Raw genomic sequence first — 13,467 nt, forward strand, 5'->3', positions numbered from 1 at the left:
TACAGAAGTTAAGAGAGGCAACTACAAGTTCTGAATCAGCAGATTCCACCCTCTACCGACAGATGATTGGATCATTGATGTATTTGGTCAATACTAGACCAGATATTTGTTATGTTGTGAATGCACTCTGTCGGTTCATGTGTGAACCGAAGTGGTTACATACATTTGCAGCAAAACAAATCTTGAGATATCTTTGTGGAACAATTGGATATAGCTTAAAGTATAAAGATATAGATCTAAACTTATATGGATATACAGAGTCAGATTGGGCTGGAAGTGTGGTGGATCGTAAAAGCACATCAGGGTGTTGCTTCAGTTTAGGATCAGCTATGATATCCTGGTTTAGCATAAAGCAATCTTCAATTGCTCAGAGCTCCACAGAAGCAGAGTACATTGCGGCATCTATGGGAGCACGAAAAACAGTATGGTTGAGAAAACTCCTTGTAGGATTGTTTGGACAATCCTTAGATCCTACCATCATCCACTGTGACAACCAGAGTTGTATAAAACTTTCAATAAATCCAGTATTTCATGACAAATCCAAACATATTGAAATATCTTATCACTATGTTAGAGACATGGTGGAGAGAAAGGTAATTCAATTGAGGTATATTAGTACTGAGGATCAAACAACAAACATTCACACCAAGCCTCTAGCCAAAACAAAGGTAGAACACTTCAGAGGTAAGCTTGGTATGACTGAAATGTAAATTCTGAGTTTGAGTGTCTACGTTATTATTGTACTAATATATTCTAAAGATGTTTGATATAAACTCCTTTTGTCATTACATGACTTTATGGGCACCTGTGCGTATCATTAAGAAGTGACAACTTATGAATGATAATCACGTGTACTTCTAGTAGTTATTGGAAGGTGACGACCTTACAATAACTCTACAGTCTATCATGATAGATATCATATGGTTGATATCTGTGAACATGTCATGATAGTTCATATCGCTTAAAACAATTTCAACTGTATATCATAAGGTTGATATCTATAGGTTGGATTGTTGAGATATGTCATGGTGGATATTAAGTGCTTAATATTTGTGGGCATACCACGATCTTCTATATCCTTATGGTAGGCATCATATGGTTGATGCTAGTGCACATACTATAATGGATATGGTGAGCTTTTGGTGAGTATCATAAGTGTTGATATTTGTAGACCATTGCTCCTGATATCATATAATGATATCTACTACACTGTGTAGTTCTACTATGAGTACCTTGTAATCCTCCTCACTACCTAAGAGGGAGTGTTGATGATTTATAGCTTCGATCGGAGTAATCTCATCAAATCATATGTATAAATAATGCTGATTCTATCATCGGTATGATTAATGATTTGTTAATATGAATATATACATATTAATATATGTAATAATAATAAGTGTTCTTATTATTACTATATATATGAATATTTATATATACATAATTTATGATTGAAATATTAAATCATTAATCACGCTGTTGATAAATCATTGAGATTAAATTCATGTTGAATTGATAAGTAATATCGATTATATTAATCACATTGTTTATACCAAATTGAATATGAGCACCGAATTACTAAATGATCATAAGTATTGATTATATTGATCAAATGGAATGATCAATATAAATAGATTATCCACATTAAATAGTTCGATATTATTCATCACTGCTTGTATCGACTATGGTCAATCTCCATATCAAAACGATTATGTGAATTGTTACTTGCTGTTAATAAAATAACAAACGATTATGAGAATCGTTATCTTGCTAAACGGTTACATGAATCGATATGCAGAGAGGCATCTCAATGAAGAGACATGTCTCCACGTATGTGGAAGCATGTCTATTCATCAACATGTCTCCACGTACGTAGAGGCATGTCAATTCATCGACATGCCTGTACCATGATATATATAACACGATAGAGTTCGATTCTAAAAGGTAAGTACAGAAATCGAAAGTGCAAGCCAATAAGACATCGATCTCCTTCATTTGCAGTCCAGCAAATACTTCATGAATTAAGTTGTGTTCTCTTCACATATGCAGCAACCTAGAGTTCATTGTCATATAGCTTAGTTGTGAAACAAGTAATAGAAATAAATTTAAAACTACTCACATATCAAATCTGATCCAAACTTTAACAAGTTATGGATGTAAGAATATAATTTAGAGTTTAGTTAGGTTGGACAGAAAATCCATTAGAAAATGCACTTGCTAGACTTCAAGATGGATTTTCAATTTTACAGTGATACTAAGTCGTGGGCATAAGATTTGGTTGAATGTCAATCACTGTAACTTGTCGGGAAATGATATATTACAAGCTATCTACAGAGAAGAATGTATGAGTCTTAGATTACGGCACTGTTGTCTGGGCTTCGATGGATTACATAGGATGACTAATGGTAAAGAATGTAAATGGATGCTTATGCTTGAGCCTAACTTGGCAATGTTCATCGTCCTGCATCCGTTTAGTTATTAATGTTTTGTGGCTTGTATAAAGGAATTATCATATTTAAAATTATTGGCATGTGTTTTGTCATCAGATGACTATCACTGTGGAGCAATGTATTTGTCAATATGGCATACGGGAAGGAATCATTGACTATGAGAAGACTAATCAGTTATGCAGCTATTAATCTACTGACTTATATCAGTAAATTACTTTAAGGCTGAAACATAAAATAAGCAAACAAATGTAACAACTGGACTTCAAAATCGCAAATGGTACTACACCCTCAGCGTGTCTGTAAAGACAAATAATTAAACAGAACCATTAATTAAGCTGTTTAAAACACATGTTCCTATTGTGATTCCTTGTCTGTAAGGAAATAAGACACCAATTTCACGATTGCTATACTGCAAAATAGTGGAACACCTTGTAAGTAAAATATGAAACAGATTTTCTCTGCCCATGGATATGCTAACAATAAAATATCTGCAAAGAGATTTCTGAAGGACTTGGAATCAAATGTACATCCTTGGCCTGTTTATACAAAAGCAATTAAAATACACAGAAGCGTCACTTCAGTTACTTAAAAAGGAATTCATCTGCTGGAGAAAAGTATACTAATTTCAATTTTTTATTTTATACTGAACTATTGAATAATGCACACTTGTAACAGCAGCCAGAGCAATAAACAACTCTATATAAACAGATTAGATCTTCGATCTCTAGAAACGAGGTGTTACCAAAAACATTTCCACAAAGAGCACATAAATTTGTCTTTCTTTATGCTTCTGATAATAACCCAGTTATTTCTATAGGTGGAGCATGACTTCCAGGCCTGGAAGTCCACCCTTTGCGCTGCCTATAGTTTTCAATAGCCTGTAATCGAAGCCTCTCTTGTGAGACATCTTGGCGTATTTTGATTTCCTGTTTAAATTGACAAAACACAAGGAGGAAACAAGCAAGTAATCAATTTAGTAGAAAACAATGGAACAAAACAAGCTCATAAATGAAACTGAAAATCAAATCTTGTCCAAAGATGTAACTAAGTTATTAACAGAATCTCAGGTTCAACATTCAGGCAAACAGGTAACAAAAAAAAACAAGATAGCAAACCAGTCAAATTGTATAATAATTAAAAAGAATTTGATGTAACAGGAGTGTACTAATACAAAACCGATTCTTATGCATGGTACAAATTGTTCGCTCAACCATTCTATCTTGAGAAAGAGCACAGAATATGCATTCTCTGGCTTTGCATGGACAAAATGGATTTCATACATCACTTATCATTCAGGTAGAATGGACCTTGTCATATATGCTTTTGATGTTAAAAAGGAAGACATAAATTACATTAATGACCACAAGAAATGAATGTATGTCAATGGGACTTGTAAATACATCCAGTTACAAAAGAATTTGAAATTAATGGTGATAATACAACTCAAAAATCATAGTAGAATGTGTAACCTATTTGAATAAGCAAGCTTTCAGATTAAGCTACAAACATAGTCGATGAAGAGAACTAACCTTGACGTATGTCTTGGTGCCTTCCTCAGCCAAATTTCAAACCAACTCATTAACAAAGAGCCTGTGTTGCACTGTGTTGTGCTTGTCAAAGAGCTAGAGTGGGATTAAGAAGATTCCTAGTTTCATTATTTGTACATCAGAATTTTGAATCATGCCAATTCATTAATCCATCCCATTGTACCTTTTCATAGCGATTGTACAAATGACCCAATCAGATTGAGATAATTTAAAACATTGAACCCAAGAAATATTTCATCATCCCAATAGATTATATGCAAAATGCAGGGACCACTTCCATTTTCATTCCTCAGAAACTCCACAAATGATTCCTCCTATATCTTAGTGGTAAGAATCCTACGTTATAACTAAGTCTTGATCACATTGAGCAATCACCGGAGTTTATTAGCAGTTTACACATGTAAGCTTGCATGATAATCTGCTAATCATAAACTGAAAATGCTGTTACGATTAAATATCAGATCAGTGAATGGTAATTACTCAGGTTGTAATTGAAATTATAGACCCCAGATATGACCCCAAGAGTAACTTGAAAACCTAGAATAAACAGCTTCAAAAATGCAAGTTGATTTTATAATTGTCTATTGTGTTCTTAAACATAACATATTTTGTATGTAATGTAAATGAGCTATTTTATTATGAGGCTTATAGTTATATTTTGTCACATGATGTTATTTATGAATGTGGTGGTGGATAGTGGTATTAGGAGACAATCAATAGAGGCAGGTGATCACTACTCTCAAAGCAATTGTATAGGTAGATTATCTAAGAAGTTACCTGTAGGTTCCCTGCATCTAGTCAATATTATTATGTAGGGCATTTGTGTGAGAAGCTACCACTTTATTATAGAAAAGGGTTTACTGCCCCTCTATGTGATCAAATCCTATTTTCACATATTTTAGAAAAGCATTTCCTCCATCTTTCAGGAATTGTAGGTGCAATCATCATTGGGGTGTGCATGTGTTCCCATTGTTTAAGTTTGTGTAGTTGTATGTAGTATTGCTCTAAGTATGGTACAGGTATTTGAGCTAGTATGTGATCTCTAGGGATGGAAGGGACCCATATTGAGGAGAGCATAACTTTTGGCTAAATAAAGGCAAACTTAGAGACACATGCAACAAGTACAAATTCATTAATTGCAAAGTTGTATAGAGAGATATAGCCAAAGTTTTTATATCACCTAAAAAAACTGCAACTTCTGGCACCCTGATTTCAATGGTGTATAATTTTTAGTTCAAGCATCCAATTTAGATGCATTTTCTGTGTATGCTTTCAAATGAATATTTTTTTCATAGTTTTGCATGAAGTTCTAGGAGATAACAAAGGTCTAAAAGTTTACTATCATTTATGGCTTACGGTAAAAACACAGCAAATTGTTCTTTATTTGAGGCCCTCTCCCCAGTTAAACAGCCAGAACATGCCAACTGTTTTAAGTTCTTCCATTATTTAAAGTTAAACACTTAAAACCCAAGTTTAGCAAGCATCAAAAAGAATCAATTTCAGTAGGTGACGGGTAAAGGTACTGGAATCAGTAACGAAGCCAAAAGAATAAGTGTTGTTAAGAGTTGAACCAAAAAGACAATTCCCTACTTGGTCGGCTTGAAAAAGAGGTTCAATACACGAAACGAATATCCCCATGAAGATGAAGTAAATTTGCTAGGGTGAAGATCCACATGTAAGATTGAAACAAAAGTAGGATCAGATGGCAATCCTTATGAAGCCCAAGAACCACCACAAGGGCTTTGCAAAGAGGATCTTTACAAAGAACAGGAAGTGACTAAAGAGACATTTTGTCACGTCTCATTTCCAATCAATCAAAGTCTATACATATTAGGTCTGTGCTTGTGTCTTCCTCGTTTCCATCTATTGTGTATTTTCCCTTCTTGAGTGTTGCCTTCTTCCAACTACACTCTTCCATTCTTCCTATCAGAGTTTCTAACTTCTCCATCATGTCATGTCTTCCGTCTGTTCCGCACTTCATCATTGTATTTGTCGGACTTCTCCATCCTATCATGCCAGTTGCTCAAACCCCAACGCTTCATCCTATATTTTGAATCTTATAATATGGCTGACCCTCAATCCCTAATATCTTTTCCTATGTCTATATTCCCAACCTGTGTTGTTCCACATAGTTTATTTTTTGTGTTTCCAAAGTGGAATCTTTACTGCCCATGAAAATCGTTCAAACTTGAAGTTATTGGTGCACATGGTGGCCAATCTGTCCTATTTGTGGAGGATATTAAAGAGCGAATGCTTTCATCCAAAAGATCATCTACACTTATTCAAATTCCTTTTAGTATTCATTTGAGCACTTGTGTTTGAGCATGGGAATCCTAGGATGAAAACCCTAGTGATTTTGGAGGACTATCTCATACAAAGTTCGTATTTGAGTTTCAATGGACAAAAACTCCATCCGCATTGTATTGATCTGATTTGCCATTGTTGTTGGTATGAATCGTTGTTGTAGTTACTGATATTGCAGAACTATTTGAATGTAATACAACAACTATTGTAGTAAGAAAGAGATCAAGATATACACCTGTTATTTGTTGTACATTATAATAAGAAGATCAGGAGTTTTTTTTGTCAGTAGTTGTTTGAAATGTAGTGCTACTGCTGATGCATAAACAGTTATTTAACTTATTTTAATCTAAGTTTGTCTAAGATTTGAGTGAACAGTTATTTTAATCTAATGTTGTGATTGAAATAATGTGTTTGTGGAAGGTTAAGAATTGGATTTGCATTATTGTTTTAGCCTAGGACATCACAAATTTGAGCTTGAATCTTCCATAATCCATATTACATATTTATGTAGATGGTGATTGAGGTCATACATTAAAGGTGGTTTATGATGGCTTGGTCAACAACTACATAGATCCATATGATGCCCTTGAGGATCCACCTCAAAGTATAGTGAATAATTTCATTTAGTTCATCAAAATAGACCATGATCGAGGCTCTTACCCATTCAAGAAGTTGCAAGTGATCAACTTCAAGCAAAGGGAAAAGAAACAAAACATGTGCAAGGGAGTTTCCATTGATCCTCAATTTTGGGACAAAAATTCCCGAGGGCATGTTGTATTACTAAATGAAACATATTTTGTTATGCAATGTGAATATGCTATTTCATTTTAAAGCTCATATTCTATCTGAAGATAGTATTTATATAAATGTTAGTAAGTAGATCTTTGATAGGGATAACTTGTTATTACTCTCAATGTGATAGGTGGCTTATCTAAGAAGCTATTGGTAGGTTCATTGTATCTAGTCAATATGTTTATGTAGGTAGCATTCATTTTATTCATTATTGTAAATAAGGGCTGTTTGTGTAACCAATCATATTTTCATTATCAAAATGAGTAAAAAGGATATTTTCACATCTCTTGAATAAGTATTTCCTCCATTTTTCTATATTGCGAGTGCAATCTATCTTTTGAGTGTATATGTGCAATATATCTTTTGGGTGTATAGGTGACCCCCTTAGACTTAAATACCGTAGTTGTGCTTGTTCACAAACTAGAGACAGTCGCAGCTAGGGAAAGAAAAAGTTAAAAAAAAAAGATAACAAAGAAAATATAAACAAAAACAATTAAAATCATATCTTACACCCTTAAAAAAACATTTGTCTCGATCACAAACAAATATTGGGTGTTGACTTATCTGTTATCAATCTAGAGGATGTTGATCCACAATCAGACTGAATCACCGAGGTTGACAATCATTTCTTCAATGATGAGTACCCTGCATGGGTTGATCAGATGGATTGAGAGGCAAAGGCAATACCAATGGCAGAAGAGGAGGATAGAGCACGAGGAGACCCCTTGGATGTTAGTGTCACTAAGACACAGGCAGATATCAAGGCTGTGTCATCATCCAAGACCTATCTTAGATGCCAATGCAGGACTTGCCATGATGTTAGACTACTGATGCAGGCTCCTTTGAGCCATAGACTTGTATTTTAAATTTTTAGTTCTGATATTTATTTTGATGCCATGAATTTCATAATGTATTAGATTTGAATACATTTGACAATATTTATAATTTTAAATTTATATATCTAAGAATGTTGTTTACTTCAAGCTAAAAATTAGAATTCATTTTTATATTTATGTAATTGATGTATACTTGTATATATGGTCAGAGTAGCTTTTACTTAGTTAACTTTATTGTGTCTTTAGAGTTTACTCATTAAAGGGGGCATGAAGCAAATTTTAAATCCTTCAAACTCTCTATATTTCTTGGTTTCTTCAATTTTCCGAGTCCAGGCACCAAGTCCAAGTCTGAGACGAGACTGAGTCTTGTGACTATGGTTCCTGCCTCTTGCATTGCTTTGCTTTGGTCCATTTCATGTCGATAAATTTTCACCTATCTGCTGCAAATACGGAATCCCCTGTTTCTGTTGATTTGTCTCAGCCTATCCAGTCTGTGATTATGCTTTACGGGAAAGAAAGACAGCATATGCAGCATTAAACCATGTCTTGAATACACAACACTATAACAAAAATCATTAATGCAAAAACTATTTAGGAAAAATGTTCTTAGAAAAAGATTCTTCAAGAGAGAACAATCTTCTAACCTCGTAAGGAAAACAATGCAGTATAACAATGATGCTTCTACTAACAAGACTTTTACTCATAACAGAAATAAGATACAGAATTATAATTGTGTCTTCCTCGAAATACATGTCAACTTGAGGACGAGTAATATAGAAATCTTCACCCAACCATAGCCAATAATGTCACCAGAAACCAACATCAACCTAGTGCAATGATATGAAAAACGGAGACACAAACTGCAAGGCATGTCTATCAGACAACTTCCATTGTTCATTTTATCAGAAGATTCACCTAAAACAATACAAAATCCCTTTTTAAGAATCTGTTCTCTCCATAGGTCTCACCACAAAAGGTAGACTACTAGTTTTTAAAGTGTTGACATGGTATATCATCCTGTGTAATAAGCTTCTGTGTAGTGAACTTTAATGGCACTCATAAGAGGAAACAGAAGTAAGAAGCAACAAAGAAGTGGCTGCAAATATTTATTTTTGCATTTTTTCAATTTAGAAACACGGATTAATCAAGCAACAAGTGACAAAGCTGATAAGTTGGCCTTGATATGCAGAGTACACACACAGGAAAATACATTGGTAAACTTAATAATTTTGAAATTGAATTCACACACGTGAAAATATTGAGGCAACATAGACTATGCAATACATCACTTAGAAGTTTCAAAACTCCATAGTACAATCAGGAAAAAAAGAATGTACAGATTGGCAGAGTTGTATACACAGAAAATTAAATAGATGAAAGTTCAAAAAATGGACCATAAGGAATTTTATGCAAAACGACCTGAAACACCATGGACATCCAATCGGACATCTTCATCTAGCAGTAAAATACATACCCTAAAAACAATCTAATAATTCAAAATCAAGCCTTGCCTCTACAAGTCAGGATTGAGAGGACTAATATTCAAGTCTAGATGAAGGGCCAAATGAGTAGTTTTATTGTTTGTGAGAAATATGGTGGAAATTAAATGGATGAAGACAACCATACATAAAATCTTGATAAAGACTAACACATTACAAAGATGGCATACTCACCGAGTAAAATACAAAGCGAGTTTTTCCCATGTTTGCTTGCCAAATAACTTACTGAGATTTTGGCAAGTACTCTCCAAAAAATCAGCGAGTTTGACAAAAGAAAATTGCCAAACATTAAAACGCAAAACACGAAAAATAATGAAAATAGTCAAAAAAGTCACAATTTTGCCCTATGCATGAACACTTCTCATGCTTCGTCACATAACAATTGGAGAGAAAATATTCTTCATAACACACAGAATGTGCCAGAGATGCTGCCCCTTGACCTCGATGGGGACGTTGCTCCTAGAGCCCCACTAGTTATTAAGATCTCTTCACATATAAGAAATTTGATTATGATGAGTGGATTTGGGAGTGGAGACCAAAATCGATAGCTTAGACAATTATCTTTATCACTATCATAATATCATTGATCAATGATGAAGTATCATACTATGAGTGTCAAAATTCAAATGCCATTATTACTATTATAAAATATAATACAACCTTCAACCTCACACAAGAAAGGTAGAATCTTTATCACTATCATAATATCATTGATCAATGATGAAATATCATACTATGAGTGTCAAAATTCAAATGCCATTATTACTATTATAAAATATAATACAACCTTCAACCTCACACAAGAAAGGTAGACAACGAATTAGAGATGTTCATTGATTCAGTCAAAAAAGAGCCACAAACACATCCTTCAATGTTAAGTGAGGAGCTATGACAGAGTGCAAAGATTAGAACCTCCCCAGGTTTTCACTAGACTAGGGAAGAGGAAAATGTCAAATGTTGTAATATGCAATTTAAAAATTATAATGATGATTCTCAAAAGCAATCATCATTAATTTATTATAGTTGTCAGATACTATTGCATCAACATTTCACATCATGATGCAATTTTGTACTCAATTTGTATTCAAATGAATAACATTTAATAGAAAACACTTTTGTATTCATTTATGGACTCCTTGGATATATCTCCCTCTGTAGAACACAATTCTTTTACTGAGAGGGGTGGTGGGGGAGCGGATGAATCAGTAGAAGATATAAATTTTGAATCCTTAAACAATTAAAACTTTGATAATGATAAATATAAAAAACTGAAATGAAAAGAGGGGGAGGGTAGGGAAGGGGAGGGTGGGGTCGAGAGGCAGGGAAGGGAGGGGGCGGGTGAATCAATAGAAGATATAAATTTTGAATCCTTAAACAATTAAAACTTTGATAATGATAAATATAAAAACTGAAATGAAAAGAGAGCAAATCACACAAAGTAACTTCAACACCTGATGTACATGGAAAACTCAGGATGGGAAAAACCACAGTGAGAAATGCTGCTAGGATCTACTGTCCTACTCCAGCCTCACGAATAAACTTGTGTACAATGCTTTAAGAGCACCAACTCTAAGGAATCACCAAATCCCTTGCTTGAGAGCACTAACTCCAACTGAAGCACCAACTTCTTCAGACTGAGCACCAACTCAGCATCCTTGAGGCACCAACGTTCCGGATATCACAAATCTTTTTGTCTTTTCAGACCTTTTAATTTGCAGATGTGATACAAAACATCTATCTCAAAAATATGACAGATAGGAGTCAGACAGAATAGACTCACTTTCAGAATTTACAAAATTATTTCTCAGAATTTACAATATCACTCACTATCACTCTCAGATTTAAAAACTCAGTTGTCTGTATAAACAAGATACAAACTCTCTTTTACATCTGCAGATTAACAAACTGTTTTTGCATCAGAATTGATACACTTCATCAAACACACTACTCATTTCATATCAGCCTTAATACTTCTTGTCAATGATGTACAGTCACAACTCTTTCATCAGGCTTGCATGATATGTCTCTATTCAGTGATCCCCCTTCACACACTTACATTGTCCTTTGTTTTTCTTGAGTAATGACTGCTATTGGTTGGACAGGTAGAAGGTAGTTCCAACTTCCAACCGCTTGTAACTGACCACACAGTTACAACTGAAGTAGTTGATAGTTGGAACTTGGAAGTTACAACCAACTTTTTAACAAAAAGAACTAAGTTCTTATCGCTTAAGAAGAATATATCAAGTCATTGCTTCAGACAAAAACTTTAAAACAGCAAATATAAATAATAAAAGTGAAGTTTGCTGTCAGGAAACTGTTTCAACTGAAAACAGTTATAACTGAAGTCTATAGCTAATGCCTTAATAACCGTTCCTTTATACACTAAACACAAGGCTGAAGTTTTCTGACATAATAAGTTCGCTGAAGACAATAACTGATTTAACAGATGTCGAACATTACACAGATTCAGACAAAAACACAATCTGAAGATCTGCCTGTACAAAACCATAAAGTATATACAAAAACGATTGCAGAATAAAGTCATTCAACACAAGAAATATCAGTCTGAAGCAACCTGACGATAGAATGAACAGTCTTTTAAACCCAATGCAATACACAGATCATTTTTATCAGCGACTTGAAGAAGAAGAACATTCAATGGAACTCATTCTGTATGCCTGACATGAGCAGAGGAAACTGGTAAAATAAATCCCAATCCAATAACTTCTGTATGTAAAATGCAAACAGTGTATGAATACTTTTGTTTGGTCTACAAATTTTTGACATCAATGACAAGTTTGCTAACATCATCCTTGAATTTTGCAAAAAAATTGTGTTTTTAAAGGAATTGAAGCAATTTTTTTTGTTGCCGAGTTTTTTGCCGAGTCAAGTTTTTGCTGAGTCCGAATTTTCCAACAATGGGTATTCCAATAGACAAAGCACTAGCATCCTATGAGAGTACTAATATGGAAGTGGACTAAAACTCATCTTAACATGCAGTTTTAAAGGTCCACCAGTACAAATTCCTTGATCCAAATGAAATCTTGGTGAATTGGATATAAACCATAGTTTAAAACTCTGATTAGAAACACAGGACTCGCAACTAATTGCAAGAGAAACCTTGCCAAGTAACTCACAGTAATACTCAGTCATGATTATCTGTCAAAACTCATCACAATTCTAGTGAAAAAAATCACTTGAACTCGTAGAAAATTCGCCCAACTCGTGACTTAAGGTTTGACTCGGCAGATAGTAGTAGTACAATCCAAACTATAGATCAGTTATCTGTGTGGGCTGTGATTATCATGAGCTTATCTATCGTGGCAGTGACGAGGGTCCTTATGGTTTTACAGCACAAATATTGACATGGCTGCCTTGATTATTTCTGACATTGGCAGCCATCATCTTATTTTCTTTGCTGGGAGTGTTCATCAGTAATTGTATGCTAAACAAGAAAAACCAGTCTTAAATAAATACAAAAGGGGCAATTTGCAAATTCATTTTCTTCTCCTCAGCATGCTTTGTCACAGGCTATCTTCGCTTAGGCTTCCCTCTCATGACAAAGAGAGCAGTTTATGTTTATAACTTCTGATTATGTTCAGGTTGTGCACTTTCTTCAAAATTAAAAGGGTAGGAAGATTATTTCCACGCCCTTTCTCTTCTTTCCCTCTCCCTAAATATGGGATTTGAGTAAGGAAAAGAGAGATTCGCTCCTTTCTTTTTTCCTTCGCTCTGCATTTCCTATTTCTAGTTTGAAAGAGTTATTCACTGACACTCATTGCAGCTGAGTCACAACCAAACTTGACCAATGTCCTTCATTGATTATTGGAAAGAACTGGAGTGGAAGCTTTCTTTTAACCATAAAATAAAACTTTTTAATTTTTTATTTTGATTTTAATTTTTGTAAATTAATATTTTTTTACTTTTGAGTTTCAAACAGATTGTTGAGACCCTTTTTGCCTCCAACACAATTGTGTTAAGACAACTTGTGAAGGTTCGTGAGGCACTTTCTAACATGGTCATCAGCCCAAATTGGTCCATA

General features: G+C 34.3%; 1 protein-coding gene across 1 annotated transcript in view; it reads right to left on the reverse strand.

Annotated features, from left to right (window-relative positions):
- Positions 1 to 2,932: 2,932 nt before the first annotated feature.
- The window catches only part of LOC131062434 (uncharacterized), an 85,458-nt gene continuing 74,923 nt past the window's right edge, over positions 2,933 to 13,467 (reverse strand). Inside the window, exon 5 of the mRNA XM_057996098.2 lies at positions 2,933 to 3,373. Coding sequence (XP_057852081.2) covers positions 3,230 to 3,373 — 144 coding nt within the window. The 3' untranslated portion in view covers positions 2,933 to 3,229. The remainder of the gene's footprint in view (positions 3,374 to 13,467) is intronic.

The sequence above is a fragment of the Cryptomeria japonica genome, chromosome 5, assembly GCF_030272615.1.
Source record: "Cryptomeria japonica chromosome 5, Sugi_1.0, whole genome shotgun sequence".
NCBI classification, from domain to species: domain Eukaryota; kingdom Viridiplantae; phylum Streptophyta; class Pinopsida; order Cupressales; family Cupressaceae; genus Cryptomeria; species Cryptomeria japonica.